At 40.4% G+C, this 25,283-nt stretch overlaps 1 protein-coding gene across 1 annotated transcript; it reads left to right on the plus strand.

Moving 5' to 3' along the window:
- Positions 1-541: 541 nt before the first annotated feature.
- LOC124865246 (zinc finger protein OZF-like) lies at positions 542-12,971 on the plus strand. Its single transcript, XM_047360205.1, has 3 exons — positions 542-796; positions 5,468-5,653; positions 11,564-12,971. Exons 1-3 carry the CDS (start codon positions 658-660, stop codon positions 12,820-12,822), a joined length of 1,584 nt encoding a protein of 527 aa, XP_047216161.1. The 5' UTR covers positions 542-657; the 3' UTR covers positions 12,823-12,971.
- The last annotated feature ends 12,312 nt before the right edge of the window (positions 12,972-25,283 follow it).

The following is a 25,283-nucleotide window of genomic DNA, read 5'->3' on the forward strand; positions in this document are numbered from 1 at the left end:
AATATGACACAGACTGACTGCGAGCCTCATGATTCTTCGTGTGACTCAGGAGTCAAAACGGTTTCGAAGGATATATTTCCTGATTTATCCTGGATATGGTGGACAGTGTTTGTTTTTCTGATATTTGAACATTTTATGTCCCTAAATATGATCAGAAATGTTGAGACTTAATCACTAATCCATTATTATATTGCATAAATGCAACTTTTCTAGACTAAAATCTCCCTTTATTGCAGTCTACAAGGATTCTGACTTAAATGTAAATTATATCCAAACCTGTTGGAACAAGAAGGCAGGTAGAACTAGAAATATTTGTGTTTCCTTGGAAGTTTGTTCTAATGTTCAAATGTTTTTCAATCTTTGGGGCCTCCTGGCTCATTGCTCAGCATTTTAATTGTTACCTTGTCTCAACACATTTCATCCGTATTTTGAAATATTCACTTTGAAACATCGTGTTTGGAAACAACTGTAAAAACACACGTGCAACAGTAATACATAATAAGAACAATACATTTATTTCCGGTTCCGCTGGCCACGCCCCCTCTTCCCAAACACGTGGATCTCTTCCGGGTTCTTCATCCTTTGTTCCCTGTTCGTCAGCAGCCCAGAAGCGGGAGTGTTGATAAAGCTGTAAGAGAGCTGCAGCAGCAGCAGTTGATGAACTCTGGAAAGAAGTCCAGCAGCTTGAGGAACATCTGGTCAAAGAAACTGGAGGGAAGCAGGAGCTCAAACAGCGGCAGGACGCAGCAGAGGAAGAGACACCAGATGATGGATGATGTTTTCCAGCCCAGATTAGGTTTGGATGTTTCCTTCTTCATGCCAACTGTGTGGATGGTAGTTAAAGTTTAGGAGCCGTTTTCAGTCTGCTGGTGGATTATTCCTCTGAATTAGAACTCGTTGTTAGGATAGTGAAACATCAGCAGGAGCTTCTGGAGCCCAGCTCAGAAATATTAGAGTTTGAAACGACAGAGGATCATCTAACTGCGGTGAAGTGAGCCGACGATCGCTGACGGTAGAAATCAGATGCGTCCATCCATGGTGTATTACGGTAGAGGAGCGGTATGGGAGCCGCTGGAAGCACAAAGATCTGTTTGTTGGGAATGATTACAGCTGCAGGAGTTTTGGACAAACATCTCATGTTGTTTCAGTTTCAATGTTTGAGGAAGATGTTTAATGCTACTTATATGATAAGTAGTTAATCCATCAATGAATATGTTAAAATATCAATGTTATATTACAACACAGTCATTTATCTAGAGACATTTAAAGTAACCTAAAAATTAATTGATTTATAAATTAATGAATTCTGACTGAATTAATTAAAAACAGCCACATTAACAGTCTGGACTGTGAAAACATTCATCCTTTCATGTTTGGTATTACATTACCGCCATCTCCTGGTAGGTGGTGCAACCGTCTCTCTGCTATCTAAATGGAGAAAATCCATTCAAAGTAACTTCTAACACACTTCCTCAATTTGCAAAGATCATTTGTAGATGTCTTTTTCTTCCATCTTCTAAGGAGTGCTGGTGTTTGGGCTCTGGTCAAGGTAGATGTTCACCACAGGACCTTGAAAGAGCTTGAATGTGTCTTGAAATGTTGTTCACAAACTTTTGTCTGAGCTGCCGCACCCTGTTGGCGGTCAGACGTCTCGGAGTCCCTCCTGTCCTTGGTCCCCAGAAGTGATCACACTCTATCTAACACTGACTCTTAAAGGAACGACTCTCGAACAGTTTCTAACTTTTAGCTCCTTTCATTTAAATTAGGCAGAGGAATGATTACAGAGATCAGCGCTGAGGCTCCCGTCTCGGACCGTCGCCATTGTGTGAAAGGATGACGAAGAGCCCTGAAAGAAGGTCACATGTAGTTTTATATCCGGCACTCCAATGCAATGGATGTACCCTCCCCCAGTGATTATCAGTAGACTATGTGTCACCATTGTGGTGTTTATCTGGTAGGTTGTGTAGTAGCTGGTGTCCATCCTTAATCTAAATGTTACTGCAGCTTTCTAATCAACCCAGTTCCCGGCTGCTCTACTATCAAACCCAGTGGACTGAGCCACAGGTCATTTATGACGGACCTTGGGCCATTTATCCTTGTAATGTGTGTCGATGAGCTTTCTTATCCTATTCTAACAAAAGGGAAACATTAGAACTTATGCTTTATATTATTATAGTACAGGTCCTTCTCAAAATATTAGCATATTGTGATAAAGTTCATTATTTTCCATAATGTAATGATGAAAATTTAACATTCATACATTTTAGATTCATTGCACACTAACTGATATATTTTAGGTCTTTTATTGTCTTAATACGGATGATTTTGGCATACAGCTCATGAAAACCCAAAATTCCTATCTCACAAAATTAGCATATCATTAAAAGGGTCTCTAAACGAGCTATGAACCTAATCATCTGAATCAACGAGTTAACTCTAAACATCTGCAAAAGATTCCTGAGGCCTTTAAAACTCCCAGCCTGGTTCATCACTCAAAACCCCAATCATGGGTAAGACTGCCGACCTGACTGCTGTCCAGAAGGCCACTATTGACACCCTCAAGCAAGAGGGTAAGACACAGAAAGAAATTTCTGAACGAATAGGCTGTTCCCAGAGTGCTGTATCAAGGCACCTCAGTGGGAAGTCTGTGGGAAGGAAAAAGTGTGGCAGAAAACGCTGCACAACGAGAAGAGGTGACCGGACCCTGAGGAAGATTGTGGAGAAGGGCCGATTCCAGACCTTGGGGGACCTGCGGAAGCAGTGGACTGAGTCTGAAGTAGAAACATCCAGAGCCACCGTGCACAGGCGTGTGCAGGAAATGGGCTACAGGTGCCGCATTCCCCAGGTCAAGCCACTTTTGAACCAGAAACAGCGGCAGAAGAGCCTGACCTGGGCTACAGAGAAGCAGCACTGGACTGTTGCTCAGTGGTCCAAAGAACTTTTTTCGGATGAAAGCAAATTCTGCATGTCATTCGGAAATCAAGGTTCCAGAGTCTGGAGGAAGACTGGGGAGAAGGAAATGCCAAAATGCCAGAAGTCCAGTGTCAAGTACCCACAGTCAGTGATGGTCTGGGGTGCCGTGTCAGCTGCTGGTGTTGGTCCACTGTGTTTTATCAAGGGCAGGGTCAATGCAGCTAGCTATCAGGAGATTTTGGAACACTTCATGCTTCCAACTGCTGAAAAGCTTTATGGAGATGAAGATTTCATTTTTCAGCACGACTTGGCACCTGCTCACAGTGCCAAAACCACTGGTAAATGGTTTACTGACCATGGTATCACTGTGCTCAATTGGCCTGCCAACTCTCCTGACCTGAACCCCATAGAGAATCTGTGGGATATTGTGAAGAGAACGTTGAGAGACTCAAGACCCAACACTCTGGATGAGCTAAAGGCCGGTATCGAAGCATCCTGGGCCTCCATAAGACCTCAGCAGTGCCACAGGCTGATTGCCTCCATGCCACGCCGCATGGAAGCAGTCATTTCTGCAAAAGGATTCCCGACCAAGTATTGAGTGCATAACTGTATATGATTATTTGAAGGTTGACGTTTTTTTGTATTAAAAACACTTTTCTTTTATTGGTCGGATGAAATATGCTAATTTTGTGAGATAGGAATTTTGGGTTTTCATGAGCTGTATGCCAAAATAATCCATATTAAGATAATAAAAGACCTGAAATATTTCAGTTAGTGTGCAATGAATCTAAAATATATGAATGTTAAATTTTTATCATGACATTATGGAAAATAATGAACTTTATCACAATATGCCAATATTTTGAGAAGGACCTGTATAAGTTGGAAAAACAGCTAGGAGTCAGATTAATAAAGATTATCCTTAGACTTCATAGTATTTATTTTAACACATTTTTTTTACTCATTCAATTCACCTGATCCTAGTTATCAACCAGTGCAGTCAGATTCAGTTTAGTGTTCAAATTGGTTAAATCATTTCTAAGGAAACACAACCGATTGCATCCAGTCAGTGAGTTGCAACATTCACTCCTCCTGGCCCTCTGCCTAGACCAACTGGGGGTTTGAGAGCCCTGAACCAGGAGTACTTTCTATGTGAAAGAAAAGTAAAATGTTAAAGGCAGTTGTAGCTCCTTTAGTGGCTTCATCTAGGAGAAAAACACAGATAAGCAGATAAACTCTAAGCCAGTTTTCAAGTCTAGAGTATAAAAGAGAGCACATACAGTTAGTCACAGTAGAAGCTCAGCCAGTAGCTATGTCTAGGAGAGACGGGGCCAAGTGGATCATCTATAGCAGAAGAACATTAAGTTGTTGGCAGCAGCAGCTCAACCTCCAGGAAGGTGTCACAGCTAAACACAGAGAGAGAACGTAAAGTTAAACACCATCAACCCAGACATCCTCCATCAGAAGGTCACCCAGCTCACAGTGCCGGCCTCCACCTGTCAGTGGATCACCAGCTTCGTGACTGAATGGCAGCAGCAGGTGAAGCATCTTCTCCTGCTCAAGAACCATCAAAACCAGCGCTCTCCAGGGGCTGGTTCTCTCTCCGACCCACCCCCCGCCCAGTCAGAGTAGTCAGCTAATCTGCTGTAAAACAAATAAGCACATTGCACTTGTTTGTACTCAAACTTGGCCAATAAAGGTGATCTTAATTTAACAGTTTTCTCAACCACCTTCGTTCACAATTACAGCTGCAAGTCATTTAGGGTGAGTCCCTGCTGGCTTTTCTCATTTTCCAGAATATTTTGGCCGTTCCTCTCTGTAAAACAAACTGTAGAAAAAAAAAAAGCAGTGTTTGGATTGTAAAGGTTACAGACCCCTGGTTTAAGGGGACGGACATTTTTTGGATAAAACATCTCGCTGAATATGAAGTTCAATACAATAACCAGAAACTGTTCTGTAATCTTCTTGTTGCTGATGTGGAGAGAGCTCCTGCAATGCATTTTATATTATCGTACGCACATCAAATATTCTGAACATAAAGCCACAAGCATGGAGTAACACATTAAATAATAACCCTCATTGATATAGTGTTAATTGATGATTAAAACTGATCATAAAATAGAATAGATCTGATGCATTTCTCTCACGCACTGTCCACTAATGTCGCTTGATACGTATTTACCACATACCAAGAATTGTTTAGGGAACAAGTTGCTGCAATCTAGTGGTTGATTTATGCTAAATTATGCCTCCTTTGTCTTATCCTCCTACTAAATATCTAAATGTTGCTATATCAGCTGTCTGTGCTATATTCAATTAACAATCTCTACTTCACAAACCATCTGCTTCACAGCAAAACTCAGGCAATTATGTTTTATATAATAGTGATTTAATTCAGGGGTTAAATATGAGATTCTGCACATGACCTAAACTGTCAGTTCTTGAGGTTCAGTTTTCTCTAAACTGCTGATCAGATGTTTGTCTCTAATGTGAATCTTTACCAGCTTAGAAACATGAAGTTAAAGTTGTTCATAATGCATGTAATGTGTTTCAGTGCTGCCAGCAGATGTTAAAGAAGAGGCTCCTGAAGAACAGAGTCCTGATGTGGATCAGCAGGAGCCAGAGCCCCTCCAGATAAAGGAGGAACAGGAGGAACTCTGGACCAGTCAGGAAGGAGAGCAGCTCACTGTGAAGGAGGAGACTGATACCAGGTTTCCATTAACTGCAGCTCCTATCAAGAGTAAGGATTTGTTTGTGTGTGTGTCTCCTGTCTGGCAGCTAACAGTCTGGTGCATCTGGTTGTCTTTTATGATCAAAACCAGATTTGCTTCATAAAAAGGACGAAGAAATTAGACGTTTCCTGAGCTGAAACTGGCAGGAAAATACGACGCAAACAGATTATAAAGATATCTACGCAGAACCTGGAGAGACTAAATTAAACTATTCTTGATAGGTAATATTTAATCAACTCAAAGGTAAGGAACGACACAGAGTCAGTTTTACTTGCGGCAAGGGTAGTTCACACTTGCAGTGCAAATCTACGAAGTATTAGCCCCCTCTCTCTTTATTTATACATGCTTGGTCACACACAGTTCAAACAACATTCAAGGTGGGTGTGTGTGTGTGTGTGTGTGTGTGTGTGTGTGTGTGTGTGTGTGTGTGTGTGTGTGTGTGTGTAAGGTTAGAGTTCATGTGTCTTGATTTTAAACAGAGAGAAAGGAGTGAGGATTGGTGCCAGTCCCTAGATGTTGCTGATAATAGCATAACTCACCCTTCTCTCTTATCTCTTTGTCAATGGCATGTGGGGGAAGAAAGCACTTAGAGCAGACACAAGTGATAAACAATATAAAAAGATTAAAAACCCTAAAGGCCCCCCTTTTATCACAAATAAGTCATGAGTAAAATACATATAAAAGAAAACACTCCGTGTGAGCACAAACCCACGGGACGGAAAGCAGATTTAATTGTAGGAAACACTCACACAAATATCTACGTAGCACCTGGAGAGACTAAATTAAACTATTCTGCTCTCCTACAGACTCAAAGTACACAACAAAATGTATTTAAAGGCTAAAAAAGTGGATTTTGCAGATGTCTCCTTTTAACTCTGCTCTTAATGCGCCTGAACCTGTTCCTCTAGAAGCTTCCAGAGAACTCTGTAATTAGTTTCTTAATTTCTTGGACAAGGTTGACATTAGGGCCTGTATTTCTCTTCCCTCCTATGACCCGTCCATCTGGTCACCTGCCTCGCTGTCTTTGATCACTGGGAGCATTATTTCCTTTCCTCTCTAGAGACACTGGTTATCAGTATAAAACCATCTGGCTCCCCCTGTGATGTTCTTCCTCCAGGTCGTCTTAAGGGGTTTTCTTCTTCTATTGGCCTCTTTATCCTTAAAGTTATTAATAGTAGTTTGACCTCCAGCGTGGAGCAGAACAATTTTAAACATACTATTGTGAAATCTGGCCTCAATCATTTTGCTTTGTTAAGCTTTAGGCCGATCTCCAAGTTACCCTTTTCTGTCCAAAATTTTGGAACAACAGTTTACAACCAGCTGAAGCCTTACTGGATAAATATATGATTATGGAAGTGTTCCAGTCTGGGTTTAAAACTTACCACTGAATCGGCTCTTTTAGGGATTTTTGATGATGTATTCTTAGCAACGGATTCTGGGAACTGCTTTTAGATTTACCAGCTGCTTTTTATCCAGTGGATCATAACGTTCTCATCTCCAGACTGGAGCAGTGGGTGGGCATCACTGGCTCAGCTCTTTAATGGTTCAGGTTCTACTTCTCTGATAGGAGTTTCTGGGTCATGGTGGATGATTTTACCTCCCCTGGGGGGTACCTCAAGGCTCCATTCTTGGAGCCCTGAGGTTGCGTTTTATTTTTGTGCTGATGACTGTCAAGTCTATTTCCCTTTTAAAACATAATGTTTTTGTTTAGCCTCTTCTTGATTGCCTTAGTGACATCTGGGCATGGATGGCACTGAATATTCTTAATTTTAATTAAAAATAAGTGATAATGCTTTTCAAAGTATTTCTTCCTGTGGCCCAGCATAAAAATCCAGCGTCATTAATTCAGTTTTAGTTGAGTAAAACTGAACCACGGCCTAAAAATTAAAACAGGTTTGAATGCCCCACCCCAGTAGCAGCTTTAATTCTGCTTCGTTGTTACATCAACTACCTCTCAGCGGTAGCCCGAAGGTCCTTGGTCTGACTCCCCCTCCTCATTTATCTTCTGCATGTAGCTTTAATATCTCTGTTGACCAGGTGCGTAGAGAGCTTTAAAAGCTTCACCCTAGGAAATCTCCTGGTCCTGACTGTATCAGCCCAAGGATTCTGAAGGCTTGTGCGGGTCAGCTGAGTGGAGTGCTGCAGTACCCCTTTGCTATGAGCCTGAAGTAACAAAGAGTTCCAGAGCTATGAAAAACATCATGTCTGGTCCCAGTGCCAAAGAAAGTACATTCTAAAGGATTTCAAGGCTATAGACCCATAGCTCTGACCTCCCACATTATGAAGGTCAGAGAGAGGCTGGTTCTGGTGCACCTGAGGACACGGGTCCTCTTTCTTTCAGTTGAGGCTGCCGTCAGAAATCAAGCCTCTTTAGTCTTTCTCTGTCTTGCTGTGACATTTAGTGGCTAAAATGCAACCAGCTTTGTCAGGAAACTGTTGGTCTAGACTTGATGCACACGCTGGGGATAGTATTTATCCTGATATTTAATTCCAGCTCCAGACCTCCTACAGGTAGATATCACCTTGGGCAAGGCGCTTATTCCCAAGTTTCCACATCGATGAATGGATGTACTGGCCTTGTGTGTGTGTGTGTGTACTTGCTGCTGATTAAGAACCATTTTTTGTATTTTTATCGCAAAGTGAGGACATTTTCCTGGTCCTCACATTTTCAAATTGCGTTCTTGGGACAGGAGTTGGGTTTAGAACTAGGGTATGAATTGAGTTAGGGTTAGGCCCAATGAATGGAAGTCAATGGAAGTAACTGAAAAGTCCTCATAAAGATATAAGTACAAGGATGTGTGTGTGTGTTGAACACTAAAAGTTTATCTACCATTACCGTGCCGAATTTGGTACCCATTAGGATTATTTTGTTAGAATGGCATGTTGTGAAATTATGATTGTATGATTATGAATATTTGGAAAAACATATATAATTCAACAATCATAATTAATATATAATGTATCATTCATATCCAAAATCACCCACAGTGTTTAGATATTCAGAATAAACTATGAAAATGAGATTGTTTGGCTGCTTGCACTTAATAATTGGAAGTATTAAGTGAGAAGCATGAATGTGAGGACATGATGAGTGGCTGAGATCTCGTGAGAGCTGTGCTCAAGTAATAACTCAAGTAAAACAAGCCAATAAATTGAAGCCCAACATAGAAACGTTTAAAATACCAACCACTGTCTCATATTTCTCAATAAAACAAACTGGAAGAGGAAACATTAGACAGCCTGGAGAGCTAGGTAGACCAATGTTTTGACAACATAGTAATGGGCAAAACACAAAAATCTGCATCAATGACCACAACAGCATCAAGATATCCCCGTTCAGAATGCTCGGCCAGCACCTCCACTATCTCTCCAGAGAAAAGCTACGCTGATGTCCTGGACTCTATTGGCAAGAAGCTAACCAGCCTGGATGCTCGTCTTACCCTGGTGGAGGTTCTACACAAGAAATGTTCAAGCTCTGAGGGAATCTCTGGAGTTCAGCCACAAACAACAAGCTTCGCTCACAGCCAAGAAACAAACGCTGAGGGATAAGGTAAAGAAACGTACCGATGGAATGATGCAGCTGTCTGAAACAAAGAAATGAGGGAGACCATCCTGAATATACAAGCTCGGGGCATGTGGGACAACCTTGTCTTCTCCGGCATCCCGGAACGGGTAGAGGAGGACGGTGAATCCACTATCTGGGAATTTCTCCAAAGTCAGCTAAAACTCCCAAGTGACGAGGTTAAAAACATCACATTCCATCGTGTTAACTGGCTCGGAGGTAAGAAGCCCGACAACAACCGGCCTCGGCCATTTGTAGTGAAATTCAGGCACTACAAGAAGAAAGATCAGGTCAGGAGTCGGGGCAGAGAGCTACGGGGAACCAACTTCAGCGTCATTGACTAGTTTCCAAAGAAGATCCTCAAATGGAGGAGAGTATTATTCCCAATCAGGAAGAAATATATCACTGAAGTGGCTGTAGATAAACTCTGTTAATGGTCAGTTGTTCAGGGACCTGGTTGGATAAGAGGTTAGATAATGCAGTTATAATCTAATGTAAAGCACAGCTCAGCATGATGAAAGCTTGTACCTGTAAGGCAGGAGTAAAGAGATTAAAGACAATCTGATTAAAATCATAACCAATCACAAGCATGAAGCTTCTAATAAAAGCATCCAAACTAATTGAAAGTCCTCAAAAATAACAAAAAAAGCTTTATATATTATGTACAAAATAATGAACATACGGTATTTTTATCAACAATGTAATAACTATTCTTTTTCAGCGTTAAATTAAAGCATTTAAATCACTATATACATTTGTGTTTTAGAATATGCTAATTAACGCTAGAACTCCCAAGCCCGTCAATTTGACGGCGAGCATTCTGGATGCGAGGCGGTGATGATGTCATCACATTACATTGGTCAGAATGCTAAAGGTTTTCTTGAAGGCTATAAAATGATGGTTTTGACAAGAATTAATAGTATTTGATCAAAACCTATTATGTTTTATTATTATTTAAAAATAGTACTGAAAAATAATACAGAGTAGCGGGTTCATTTAAAAAAAAAAAAAGCTTTACTAATCTGACCAAAAGCTGGACAGCTCCATGTTACGCCCCCCTTTCACTCCGCGGACATAAACTAGTGCTAAAAATGCCTTCAGCTCATCCACACTCATGTCTGAGGAGGAATAATCTCCTAAAACTCTGCGGGCCTCAGCCACCCTGCAGTCCTGAACGTGGATGAGCATTTTGGCATCCACCAAACAGAAGAACGTGGTCTGGGCATCTTGGATCAGGTGCTCTGTCAGCGTGTTCTGTGTCTGACGGCTCCCTCTACTTTCTTCCTCCCCTACTACTGTCCACACAGCGCCATCCTTTCCTATTTCCTCCTCCTTCCCAGGTGTGCGCTCGTCTTGCGATGAAAACGCAGTAAAGTGCAGAATAGATTGTTGTTCCTGAGCTACTATATCTATGACCTAACTTATTGTTTATTTCTTTGTCCATCATCAGTATCTTGATCTGTAGTTTCTCTCCTGCCAGCTGGATTGCTGGGTTTATAGCTGGGCACTGATCACCTGGCTCCTCTCCCTGTCTCTGAACCTGCGCTGATTGTGGCACTGTTGCTATAGTTTATATATTATTAGTTTATTAATCTGTAAACTATAGCCTAAAATGATAAAATGGTTACATAGGCTAGTCTTTTACTACCTTGAAATAATGAGTCACAACCTCCTGCTAACGGGACGACTCGTGTTTTTTTAGCCGGGGGAGGCTCACTCTCTGACCTGCTGTCACTGGAACTGAATACTGACCAAGAACCGTCAGAATCCCTCTCGACCCCAGAATCACAATCATCTAATTTTTGAAGCATCTCCAATGCCTCTTCAGCAGAAAACATCCTTCTAGAAGCTATTTGTAGGATGCCAACAATCTCCTTCTCTGACTGCGTTCTAGAGTGGTGGTTGCTAAGCAACGCTCGCCCGTATACTCCGTTGCGGGAAAGAAAACGTCAATGTAAATAATAGGGCCGTCAAAATAGCGGCTGTGGTAGTTAGAGATAGAAATACGTAGATCTTTAAATAGAGACATAGGAATACACAAGACACAGGTTTAGAAAAAGTCAGGATGCCAGGAAGATAAAAGTTTTAATAAACCAGAGTTATGTCATGTCAAACTTTCAAACCCGTCAAATTGACGGCCCTGGGAGTTCTAGTGTTAAACCATGACACCGTGAAACCAATATATTTACAGTCCAGGTTATCACACCATTGCGGCCTCTCTGATTTTACCTACTGTACTGTTCACTGATAATATTTATCAGATTCTTTTCTCTAGTTTTAATCTTTATCATCTTTGTAACATTGTCAAGATAAAGTTGTTCATTATGCATGTAATGTGTTTCAATTATGTCTGCAGATGTTAAAGAAGAGGCTCCTGAAGAACAGAGTCCTCATATGAACCAGCAGGAGCTGGAGCTCCTCCACATAAAGGAGGAAAATGAAAGAATCTGGGCCAGCCAGGATGGAGAACAACTGAATGTGAAAAAAGAGACTAATGATACCATGTTTCCATTAACTGTTGTTCATATGAAGAGTGAAGAGGATGAAGAGAAACGTCTGCTCTCTCAGCTTCATCAACACAAAACAGAAGAGAGAGATCTTCCAAGAAGCATCTCAACTGACCAGATAAAAGTAGAAATGATAGAAGAGGACTGTGGAACTGGTGTGAAGCATCATAAATCTGAGCTTAAACTCTTATCAGACTCTGAAACTGAAGACAGTGAGGTTGATTGGAAGGAGAGCAGGACTCCAGGGTCAGGCAGAAACGCTGTCAACAAATCTTTGAGCTGCTCTGAGTGTGGAGGAAAATTTACTAACAGACGCTCTCTTCAGAGTCACATGACATGTCATCCAAGATTAACGTCTTCAGATTGTTCCAGTAATGAGACGTGTTTCAGAGAGAAGAAAATTATAGATTCACTGACAAAAGTCCAGAAAGGTGTTAAAAAGTTTAATTGTGGTGAGTGTGGTCAAGGTTTTACCAGGAAACATAACTTAAAACAACACAAAAAAGTCCATGCTGGGAAACCCTTTAGTTGTGATGCATGTGGAAAAAGATTTTACTATAAGGCACAATTAAGCATGCACATGAGAATTCACACAGGAGATAAACCTTTTAGTTGTGATGCATGTGGGAAAAGATTTGCCTGGGGGTCATATTTAGACATACATATGAGAATCCACACAGGAGACAAACCCTTTGGTTGTGATGCATGTGGAAAAAGGTTTGTGCAGAAGTCAACTTTAGATAAACACATGAGAATTCACACAGGAGATAAACTCTTTGGTTGTGATGCATGTGGGAAAAGATTTGCCTGGAAGTCATATTTAGACGTACACATGAGAATTCACACAGGAGACAAACCCTTTGGTTGTGATGCATGTGGTAAAAGATTTGTCTCCAAGTCAAAATTAAACAAACACATCAGAATTCACACAGGAGATAAACCTTTTAGTTGTGATGAATGTGGAAAAAGATTTGTCTCCAAGTCAAATTTGAACATACACATGAAAATTCACACAGGAGATAAACCCTTTGCTTGTGATGCATGTGGAAAAAGATTTGCCTGGAAGTCATATTTAGACGTACACATGAGAATCCACACAGGAGACTAACATTTGCTTGTGACACATGTGGAAAACGTTTTGCTTCAAAATCATATTTATACAAACGCATGTCAAATCCACACCAGGTAGATAGTTGTGAATAACTGGTTGGGCTAACCCCCAACAGCAACAACTGCAATAAAGCATTTGTGATAACATGCAATGAGTCTTTTACAGCCCTATGGAGGAATGTTGGTCCACTTATCTTTGCAGAATTGTAATTCTGCCACAATGGAAGGTTTTCGATAATGAACGGCCTTTCTCTGTTAAGATTATAATACATTTTTAAAGTGAAAAGTTATGCTTAAAACATGGGTTTTAATCCAACCAGGAGCTGTCTTACCTTTTCTTTGCCTTGAAGCAACAAAACACTGAACTCCACTTTGACAAGCCTCCTTAGAAACTTAAAGGTGCACCTCTACATTTGTATAAAGTCTATTAGTCACAAATTGCAAGTGGGGCAGGATAATTGGTTCTAGTTTTATTGCTGATAATCACAACAAGGTTCAAGGTGCATGCATGGCTCAAGGAGGGCCAGAGGCTGCTGAAGCCTTGGCTGCGGTGACGGAGCGGCGAAAGGACGAAGTTCTCTGTTTCTACCACCGCCGATTTGGAGTGAAGGCAAAGCGCTGCATACCTCCGTGTTTGTTCCAACTTCAGGGAAAAGAGATTGCCGGTGTTTGCTAGTGGCTGTGTGCCGGCAGCTCAAATAAGCTGTTTTTTTTTCTTGAACGAAGTTTCTGGTCGTCGTTTCCTTCCGTTTTGTTTCATAATGCCAGTGTCGGCGGCAGACATTTTGTGTCAGAGCCACGGACCACCACCAGATACTGCTAATGATGTTTCAATGGACGTCAGTTTAACAGGGACTTTGTAGTAGCATCTGTGTCAGTACCTATTCTGGGTGCAGATTTTTTGTGTGCTTTCCGGTTGTTAGTGCTTGTTTCTAATAGTGAATAGTGGATTTATTGGTGCTGTGTTTTTTTTAAACCTATCCCTGTACACTTGGGGGTCCCGGCCATTGGCCTCTTGCTAACATGTTTCCCATGGGTGATTAGTTTCAGCGATTGTTGGCTGAGTTTCCTGCTCTCACGGTCCCCACTTTTTCTGCTACAATAGCTAAACATGGGGTACAGCATTGTATTTCTATGGTGGGTCCGCCGGTTTTTGTGCGGGAATGCCGCCTAGATGCCACTAAGTTAGCAATAGCTAAAGAGGAGTTTGCTAACATGGATGGCCTCAGCAATGTATGCCGCTCCAAAGGTCCATGGGCGTATCCTTTAAATATGGTTCCCAAGGCCGCTGGGGGTTGGTGACCCTTTGGGGATTTTTGGCGCCTTAATTATGCGACCAATAACAACAGGTACCCAGTCCCTCACATCCAGGATTTTTCCGCCCATTTGGCGGGCACGACTATTTTTTCGAAGGTGGTTTTATTGCGGGGCTACCATCAGGTTTCTGTCCATTGTCAATATGAGGTGACATCCTTCCATGTATCCATGCAGAAATGAATTAAACCCTCATAATTAGTTTAATGACATATACAGCAGTAAATGTTCACATTTTAAAGCTATGAAGTATGGGAGGCCCATTTGGTGTATGTTTTAATTATTCTTTCTTTTGCAGAAGTGTATCACTATGATTGATTTTAACAACAATCACATATGATGGAATGAGAGCCTAATCTTTAGAGTATCAAATAAATAATGATCATATTACATGGATAAGATGTTATGAAACAGTAAAATGAGTATATCTTCGTACTCTGGAACTGAGGACTGAAGAGGCCTGTATGGAGTCACACATTAACTGTAACTTTCTTATCTTTTTCAGAAGTCTTAACTGTCTTATCTTTTTCAGAAGTAGAAAACTACAAGTATAATCAAAGCAACATGTATGATGATTTTCTATTTTTCTACAATTATTAAATGTAATGAAGAGGGGTAATGTTAATCAATTGTGATGAATAAAAATGAAGTGATGATTTTTTTTAGCTGTAACTGGTGTGAGCAGAGAAATACTGTGTTAGAAAGCTTGAGGCTGAGCAGATAAGGAGGGCACCATGGCTTGGGAGCCAGAGGCGGCAGAGACATAACATCAGGACGGGAGGGGCAGAGTAGAGCCAGCTCACGGGAACTGGGCATGAATGGAAGGTCAACGAGCAAGCTCAAGTCATAACAAGCATGGGAGCAAAAAACAAAAAGCCAGGTGCACGCTGTTTTTCATCAGTCTGAAGTTCAAAATACAGGCAAAAGTCATGGCACCAGGACGGGAGCGGGAGTCGTGAAGGTAAAAGTCAAATCACAGGGAGCCAACTGCTGGCTGTTTACGACTCTGTCTACGGAGGCCAGGTGACAGCACCGAAAGGTCACAGTGACCATGTAACTCAATGATGGGATAGCTTGCCCGGCAACAGGGGATGAGCAGTGAGGCTATCTGCACTATAAAAACTCTGCCAAAGAACGAAACGGGGTTGTTTCCTCGCAGAAGACCAGCGAACAAGATCGAATGGAGAAAGAAGCTACAGATGAATCAGAAGACCGGAGATGCAGCCCCACTGACAATTCTGCATTATAGATGCGTTTCAGGAGGATGATGTCATCATGCACGCTACCTTGCTACCGCCATGTTGAGTACCGAACGCTAAGCTCCGTGGCGCTTTCTCTCAGACCAGAATGGATCGTTCTCATTTAAATCCCCACGAACTTAAACGATACAACAAAAAAATTGCTGTTATTGGATGCGATCCATACGAAGTTCCTGCAGACTGTTTTCAACACCTTTCATCAACTGACAGGCTTCCAGATTTTTCCTTCCACGACTTATACATATATCTTATACACAACCCGTCTTCATACATCGGGGAAAGTCTGAAAGCTTTTAAAAGCACGGATGCCTATCGATATTTCACGGCTGGCTGGGTCATTGACCCAAAAATATGGTATCAGAAGAACAAGAAAATATTCTTGTGTAAAGCAAAGGTAAGTCGTGTTCTACTGATCTTTATGCTTGATGTAAACAGCGGCTAACACTGTTAGCATTGCAAAGGGGTAAGCTAGGATCATTTAAATCATCCACTGAAACATAGAGCAGGACTAATGATTAATGTAAGAGTGATGTTAAGGTCCTAAATAAACAATTTTGAAATTTCAAGGGGTGGGTGTACGAACATCAAGCTCCTGACTGTTGCAAAAAGTCATGTGGGGGGGGTTCCGAGTACCTGAGGTTAATGTTGTACTTGACCCAAGAAAGTTAAAGTCTCACACTCATCTTGATAAGTATTTTCTAGTTCTACTTTACTAATAGATCACCTTCTTTGACTTCAAGTGAATCACTCTCAGGCCATAAATGCCACACCCACACAACCCTGGGTTGTTGTCAGAGAGGATGGGACTGTGCTAATGGCTCACTGCACCTGTAAAGCAGGATTGGGTGAAGCATGCTCCCATGCAGCTGCACTGATGTATGCACTACTGGCAGCAGTCAATGTCAAAGATGGACAGTCCAGCACTCAGAAGGCCTGTGCCTGGGTCATTCCAGGCAAAACATCTCAAATCCAGTATGAGGAACTGAGCAAAATATCAATGACCAAGAAGAATAAATCAAAATCCACTACACTGCCCAGCATTCCTGTCCCTTCAGAGGATGAATACATGAGGTTCTTCCAACAGCTGCATGAGTGTGATGTCCAGGAAAGAAATCCCAACGGAACGGCTATTTTGTCTATCATCGTGGGTCACTCTGACAAATACATACCAAAGACTGTCCAACTGATCTTGCCACAACCTCTGACAAGTCTCTTCTCGAATGCAAGATTACAAGCAGATTTATCATCACTGCTGGTAGAGAGTGAAAAGGTATTTGATGATCTTCAGCTAACGGAAAAAGAGGTATGTACATTGGCTGTCTAATTCTTCACTAAATTTGTAAAGCACTTCCTTATTTTTTATATTATTGGTATATTCAATAAGATTACTACACTTTTGGTAAAAGCTTCTGGTAAATGCATATTGGGTAAGTACTGGTATTAAGTATACTATTTGAACTTTGCTTAACACAAGGGTCCGCAACCTAAGGCTCCAAAGCCACAAGTGGCTCTTTGGATCTTCCACAGTGGGTCTTGATAACATTGGCTAAAAATAAAAAAGAACCAACTAATGTTTTTTTTTTCCTGAAGACCTTTTTAAAAAACTACTTTTTACTTAAAAGGTCATGTAACATTTGTGGCTCTAAACGAGTGTTATTTAGCTGGGCCGAGGGCAAATTTGGATCGTAAAGGTTGCAGACCCCTGGCTTAACACTAATATAAACAGATGTATCAACATTAAAAACTGCATTTAACTAATCTTCAGTGTTCAAAACATCTTGCAGTCATTTTCAGTAGAAAAGGCAACTAGAGAACAGTCAGCCAGCAAGGTGTGGTTTGAGCAAAGAGCAGGCAGAGTCACAGCATCGGTCTTCCACGAGGCAGGCAGGACGGACAGTGGCATATCCTTGATTAAAAGGATTTGTTACCCTCGATCCTGTCAGGTTTCTGCTGAGGCAGTGAGGTAAAGACAGAAGTGCATATGGAAAGGCCACATAACCAACCAGGTTTACCCAGGGTTGGTTTTTATTAAATTTTTAAGGGATATTGCAGAGTAACAAAGTTATTATCATTACACTTCAAAGACTTAAGTGATGCAAGCTCAAGATAAGATCCCAGTCCTAACACTTCCACTATTTCATTTCTGCTCTGTCGAAAAGTCAGGTAATTACACAGTTAGATAATGTATACAATGCATAATTAGATCATGTTTGCATAACAGCTAATGCACAGGTTTTAGATGTGAAGTAGTATACTCTAGGTTGTGATTGTTGTAAGTAGGAGTCAATCTAATTCATGTGTAACATCATTTTTCTAGATGGGGAAATCTAAATAAGCCAGTAGCAAGGATACATTACATCAAAGCGTTGCAAGATCATCACACAGATTTGCAGGTGACAACAGCAGGCCTCATCATCAACACATCTTTGCCATGGATTGGTGCATCGCCAGATGGGATCATTACATGTGTCTGCCATGGTAAAGATGTGCTTGAAATCAAATGTCCCTTTACCCTCAAAAATAGCTCTCTTGCCAACAGCTGTAACACTGACACAAACTTCTGTCTAGTGGAAAAGGACAATGTGATGACACTGAAGGCAAATCACAAATACATGTCACAAGTTCAAGCCCAAATGCGTATTGCAGGTGTACAGTATTGTGACTTTGTTGTGTGGAGTCCCACTGAAACGTTTATCCAACGCATTCAGTTTGATGACGTGTTCTTCAGTGAGACGTACAACAGAGTAGTGCAGTTCATCAAAACTAGACTTCTGCCAGAACTTTTGGGAAAGTACTACACGGTACCACGCACAGTGGTCTCCCCAATCTCAGAGAAACAGCCACATTCAGGAGGCTACTGTGGTGAACCACAGGGAGCTCCAGAGGATGTAGTCATCTGCGCATCAAAACTATGCAAGCGAGGACACTTTCACAGGTCTTGCTTGCAGATGACAAGGGTTCCAAAAGTGTGGAAAGTGTTATGAATGCAGGAAGATAAAGCCAAACTGAGGAACTACACTGTGATGCAACAGACATTGTACAAAGCTAACATAACAAAATGATATTCAATAATATTTAGGCTAAGGTTTTGTTTCCTTTTGTTCTGATGCCAGAGTTTTCCACTTCTAAACATGGTGTCATTCCAGTAATCCCACTTCGGGTTATTTTTCAACTAAGTCGACAAACCTTATTTTTAAGGTACTGCGATTGTCTTGTGATCTTTTAAAGTTGTGTTTAACCTGCCTTCTTTATTCCCTATTGTTCTTATTCTAATGATATGCTTGAAATAAAATCTACACTGAGGAGAGGGACAAGCATAGATCAGGAGGGAAGAGGAGAGGAAGGAAGGGAAGAAGAGAGGCAGTGGGAGAGGAGGGATATTCTAATTCCAATTCTGTTATTTTGATGTATTGTAACAAGAGAATTGGAATTAGAATATTCAACCTCTCTTCCTGCCTCTCTCCTTCCCTTCCTTCCTCTCCTCCTTACTATCCTCTTTCCATCACTTCTTTCAGTGTATATTTCATTTCAAGTAGAACTAATGCAAATAAAATCTACATTGTGAGGAGAGGAAGATGAGGACGTGGGATGATTTTCTTGTCTTATTTTTATCCTGTCTTAATTTTGTGCGTTATTAAAATCACAATTGAAAAATGGTGACATGTTTCTCATATGTTTCTCTTCAGTAGTAAACCTTTAAAACATTAAATATTGTAATAATGAAACAAGTATATTGTTTGATCAACAAAAGTCAGATTTATTTCAAAATGAAATACTTTGTGTGTTGGGATGTTTAATTCAGCATGTCATCACTCTGGTGGAACAACAGGAGGGAAAAGATTACAGAGGGCACAACACACTTTCACCATTTTGTCTAGTGGCGTGAGTCCATCTGAGGCTGAATAACAAAGTGATATGGGTATTGTTCCTTGCAAAATAGAGTACTTATTCCTTACAAGTCCTATAATTCTCTCCACATGGATGCGCACAGCTGCCAGTCCTCTCGACAACTCGATTTCTTCTGGGTGAAGCTGTGCTTTTCCTTTGATAAAGGCAGGTATCTTGAGTTGTGCATTGACAAGTCCTACATAATCTGCTACATTACACCCTCTGTCAGCAAGAACCACATCCCTAGGGGACAACAGGTCAAGATATCCACTATGCTCCGTCACATACTTATCACTTGTCCTACCACCCCAACCTTTTGAAACAAAGCTAATGACCCCTTGTGGTGTTATGAAAATGAGATACTTAACTGTATTATGATGTTTATATTGTGAATAGGTTTGTGCACGTGCTCTCATCTCTTTATTTATTTATTTATCATTTACCTTCAACACCACATTCACTGAACCTCTTTATCCTGGAGTCTGGATCAGTTCTGGTTCCTCAGTGTTTCTGTGTTGAGTCTAAAGAGTCTCCTCCTGTCAGAGAAACACTCTCACTGTTGAACAGATAGTTCAGTCTCTACATGTCTGTCTCTTTCACTCAGAAACATTTTCACATTCAGTCGGTTTCTTTCTGAAACTCTTGGAAAAGATTCCTTGTAAACTTCGTCCTCTTCCAGTCCTTTAAAGATGGAAGCTGGGATTATTCCAGGATCCAAAGGTTTGGTTCTGTTTCCAGTCAAAGCTTCATTTAGGGTTTTTCCTCCAATGTGCTTCCAGTGCTATAACAAGACTGCTGCTGGAGTTGGTTCTTTACTGGTTCTTTACTGGTTCTTTACATCTCTTCCAGTAAATGTTTGATCCTGGCTCTTAATATCACCATCAGAAGAAGTTTTAACATTTCTATCTCCAATCTTTTCTGTCATGTTTCTTGTTTGTGTCACTAATGTAGTTTTTCTTCATCTGATCTGAACAGTTTTGTACTTTAGTCCCAGATAAACAGGCTGCCTCCTAAGAATCTGTGGGCTGTGAAGCTCAGGGTTAAGCAGCATTTCAGTTTATTTTGGTCTAATAAACTAGATTTAACATTAATCACTGGGAATGGTTTAGAGATCTCTTTGTTTCTCAGCTGGTTGGTTGGTCATGTCATTTGAGGCGCTGTGCTGTGGACCCGATGATCCTGGGTTCAAACCCTGCCACCTCCAGTCCTTCATAAACAAATTCAAACTCAGTGTTTCAACTTTCAGCAAAAGAAAAACCAAAAGCCCAACAATTAGTGTCATGACAGATTATGTAGGTACACCTATGAAGCTACGGCAAGGGGGAGCCAGGACGACAGGTTAGGGAGGGGATGTATCATCATCCCCACCATTTTAGAGGACTTTAACCTTCAGGGCAGCTGACCTCAAAGATTACGACTGGACATAGGGTGACCACATCCTGCCCCAGCTGAATCTATGTACTAATGTGCTCTCTGTAAATAATAATGTGTGAAGGGTCTTGTGGTGGGGACTGTTCGCGACCGTAAGTCACCAGTGGTGCAGCGTCTGGTTCTAAATCTCCACCACAACTAGGCCTGGATCATCCTAAAAAGCTGTTATATACTCTCTAATCCCTGAAAGATATAGAAAAAAAACATACATGCTGTTTGTGCTTAACATTGTCAATCATTCTCTCTAAAACAACTTAACACACCCATTATATCTAGATGCACACATATGTTTTATATGTGTGCATTCCTTTCTTGCTCCATATGTCCTACTTCTATCACCTACTTCTACACCTAGTTTTTAGTATATGTTGTGAAAATGCAAGTGTTCCTTCCCTTCTTGCCCTTCTTGCCTCCATCAGTCCTTGAAATGTTTTCTCATTCTTTTTGCTGCAATTACAGTTAGTAGACTCATTGTTGGTCAAAAGTAGTAATGTTGTTAACAACACAATCAGTAAGATCTGGGCCATAGTTTAGTATGTATGTTAGTAAACTGTGTGTAATATATGCTAAACTATGTAGTGGTTGTTACATGCAATATAAAGGTTCTTTCCTTTTATGTCCTGCTTCTCCAACATCTAGATGTGCTTTGAACAAAGGACCTTGTCAACTTCTAACAGTTCTCTCTACACTCTGAGCAAACCATTATGCAGGACTAGATCTTCTCTCCAGGTTGTAGCTCAGGCAGGACTTGAACCCAGGAACTCCACCACTGGCATCTTCTGGTCACAGACAGTTCCTCCACACCATCAGGTCTGCTCCTCTCTCATCTCTCTTCTCTTGGTGCTTTTCAACTTTTCACTTTCATCCCTGAACTTCTCAAAATACAGACTCTGAGGTTCTTCACAACAAATCAGATCTTAAATGGTTCCTGATGAGAAGTTGAACCCAGACTTTCTTGAATCTCCACCCTATGATCCATCATGTTGAGCTATTGACTCACACTGGTTCAACTCTTTGAAATGTTCTTCAAAGTTCTCTCAAATTGTTCAGTTTTGGTTTTTAAAAACATGGATCTTCTCAGTCTTGATCCAATGACCTCCATGTTGCTGATCTCTGAGCAAACACCTTAAGCTATCCAACCAGACATTTTACTGTAATATTGTAAACCCTTTCAGTCATGACCTCTGACCTATTGGCTCAATATGATGGATGGAGCTGACAGCAGCTGGTTTATCAACTAATGTGAATTTTCTTTCAACTTTACTAACTAATGTCAAGTTCAATTCCATTGATAAAGTCATAGAAAAATGTCTAAAGCTGTTAAACTATCTCAACATCATTTATGGTAAAGATCTATTAATAGAAGCTCTTTGGTCAATTGAGGACTTGAACTAGGACACTAGATGTTCTCAGTACTTTAGTCTATCACACTGAGCTGTTGGCTCATTCAGGTTTGATGCCTTTTTCTGGACTTTTATCTTTTTATTTCCACAGTTGGACTGAAGTTAATGTCACCACAGACTTTGATCCCATGCTGTCTGAGCTTTATTCCCTCCCTTCCTCCCCTTCTATTATGTTCTCACACATTGAAATCATGCTGGGGTTTGGTTATCTGCTGGCTTTCAGCACAGGTGACATCCAGCTCAACAGTGTTTGGCTCCAGCTGGAAAACATGGTTGAACTTTCTGAAGGTAAATGTGAATTTGTATCCAGTAACAGGTCATTTCTATATCAGCAGCCAAGGAATCATTTTATGTGTGTTTACTGTAACCTTCTGTTTTTATTTGCTTTTATTCATGCTGTCGTTTTTTACAGCTCTCACTTTTAGAGCAGTGGGTGGAAATTTGTTGCTGTTGTTTTATTTGACTTGTTTTATTTTCAGTCTAAATATTTGATTAAAAACACATCATGAAAAATGAACATGACACACTGAGTTCTTTCCTTCAGCATTTCATCTTGTTTTAGTCGTGTTAAATGTGTTTGTCAGTGTTTGGTTTCTTTATCCTCCAATTCTTAATAAAATGAGTTATTGAGTCAGAAAGCTGGACGTTGCTTCTTAAAACTATTTGAAGTAAAACAAGGAAATAAAAACAGACATTTCTTTATTCAAAGATTTAACAAAGTAGTCAAATAACACTGAATGCAGTTATTTCATCTTTAAGTTTGAAACAGAACCTGTGGAAGTATCTGTGCTCCCTCTAGTGGACAGATTAGTTGTAGCAGAAGGTAACTGAGTTGGGACGCTGCACAGATATGATCATTCTTGATCAGTGTCTCCATGAATCAGATGTTTTCTGTGTTTCATACCCTGTCTGTCCTTCCTCCAGTTTGCTGCGTTTAAACCCTGACACAGTTGGTTTTAGATGAAGCCCATGCAGTTCATACTAACCAACACCTTGATCTACCAGGTCACACATGATACATGAAACATGGTTCAAACTTTCCACTCTGAGATCATCATCTCCAACAGTTTATCAGCAATGTTCCTCTCAGATGACCAGATGAAGAACTAAAGCCAACATTTCTTTATCTCCATTCAGAGAGAAAACCTTTGATTGAGAACATCTGGTCAGTTTGACACAGTTACAGGTTTAAAGTTATTGGAATCAAAGTCAAGCTCACCAAGTGAGATAAATTCCCAGCAGTCAAAATGTCTCAGTCCAGAACATCTCGTTTGTTGGTGTCTGCAGCCTTCATACAGTGTAATAAAAATCCTTCATCTGTCTTTAATGTCTGACACTATTTGGGTCTTCAGTTAGAACCATTTCAGCTTCCAACTGGTCTCATGTTGTAGAGACCATCCAACAGGTCGACACTCTTGTGTCTCAAACTTTTTATGGATCCATTTCCTTGTCAGCTTGTTGGTCCTCAGGAACCTTCAGAGAACCGACCCTACAGACTACAGGAGATCCTCTAACAGACGGAGCTATTTGATCACAGCTAAAACACTTTCCAACTATGACCAGTCTTCGTTTTCACTAATGCTCTTCATCATGGAAGAGTTTTGAAGCAATCTGAGCTAATCTGCCAGATGATGTCTTTTATCCTAGAAATATTTAGCTTCAAACATTTAACAAGCTCAAAGTGTGAAGTAGCAGGGATGCCACATGTAGTGCACATTATTTTACACAGTTTATCAGGAAAAACATGAATGCATGATGCATGTTTATATCAGCAGACTCTGCAGCCTGGAGAGGAAAATAAAGAGTTGGTTTAAAGTTTAGAGACAAAACCAAATAAAAGGACAGTTAAAGTTGAATTAGTTCAATATGATTCTATGGAAGTGAAATAAACAAAAGAAAAAGACTGATGAGAACAGTTGAAGGAAAAAGAGTAGAAAGTCTTTAGGTGATGTTGGAGTTTCAAACAACTACTCTTCCTGAAAGAATAAAAGTAGGGTTTATGTGTTTTCCTGTTAGGCCATACATTCCTCCTCCTCTAAGATGTTATAAATGCCAGAGATATGGACATATCGCAGCAGCATGTAAGGGGAAACAAAGATGTCCAAAGTGTGGAGGAGAGCATGGGTATGATGAATGTAAAAATGGAAAGGATACTTGTTGGAACTGTGGAGGGCAACACAGGGTGACTCATGGAGGATGTGAAGTAAGGAGAAAATTAGTGGAAATTGAACATGTCGAAGTCATTAATAATAGAAGTTATGCAGAAGCTGCAAAAAGAGTGAAGAAACCAAAAGATGTGCCAGGAAAAGTTCAGCTGAGTCCAACACCAGAGCAAAGGCAGATTAGATCAGACACAGTACTGACAGTTGAAAAGATGATGCTGTTTATTGCTGATGTAATTAATTGTACAGATCAAGTTAAGCACAAGACAGAGAAAATCAAAATAATCGTGAAAGGAGCAGAGAGGTTTTTCAGTATTAAGGATATATCATGGGAGCACATAAATAAGAGATTAGGGGAAGAAGGGAGGGTAGGAGGACTGGAAGAAAGAACAAATTGATCGTCTTACAATGGAATGATAGAAGTCTAATTTCAAATGGGCAACAGTTTAAAGGATTTATTAGGGATTTTAAAGAAGAATTAGATATTATATGCAATCAGGAAACTTGGCTAAAACCAAATCTTGATTTTGTTATCAAAGGATATGAAAGCATTAGAAGAGATAGAGACGTATCATCAGGAGGAGGATGTATAATATTCATTAAAAAGGGGATTCAATTTAGAGTTTGAGATAAAGGAAAAGAGTTAGAATTTATTATTTTAAGACTTTCTTTAGATCTAATGGAGGAATTTGGGAAGTATTTAGAGGATAAAGTGATTTGTGGGGATTTTAATGGACATAGCTCACTATGGAGTGATCATAATGATCAAAATGGGGTGTAGTTGAAGAAATAATGGATGTGAAATATTTGGTAGTTTTGAACGATGGGAGTGGGACAAAAATTAATTTGAGAGAAAATACAGTGTCGGAAATTGATTTAACATTAGTTTCAGATTCTCTAGCAGGTGTTAATGGAAAGTAATCAATAAAACAACTATAGGAAGTGATCACTTCCCTATTATTACTGAAGTAAAACTACATATAGAGAAATATTGTATAAAGA

The sequence above is a fragment of the Girardinichthys multiradiatus genome, unplaced genomic scaffold (assembly GCF_021462225.1).
Source record: "Girardinichthys multiradiatus isolate DD_20200921_A unplaced genomic scaffold, DD_fGirMul_XY1 scaffold_54, whole genome shotgun sequence".
NCBI lineage: Eukaryota > Metazoa > Chordata > Actinopteri > Cyprinodontiformes > Goodeidae > Girardinichthys > Girardinichthys multiradiatus.

Excerpts from the sequence above, each read along its gene's own strand:
- LOC124865246 (XM_047360205.1), top strand. The coding sequence starts at position 658 with ATGAACTCTGGAAAGAAGTCCAGCAGCTTGAGGAACATCTGGTCAAAG. Across the intron at positions 797-5,467 it reads TGTTTTCCAGCCCAGATTAG|TGCTGCCAGCAGATGTTAAA; the intron begins GTTTGGATGTTT and ends AATGTGTTTCAG. Across the intron at positions 5,654-11,563 it reads AACTGCAGCTCCTATCAAGA|ATGTTAAAGAAGAGGCTCCT; the intron begins GTAAGGATTTGT and ends TTATGTCTGCAG.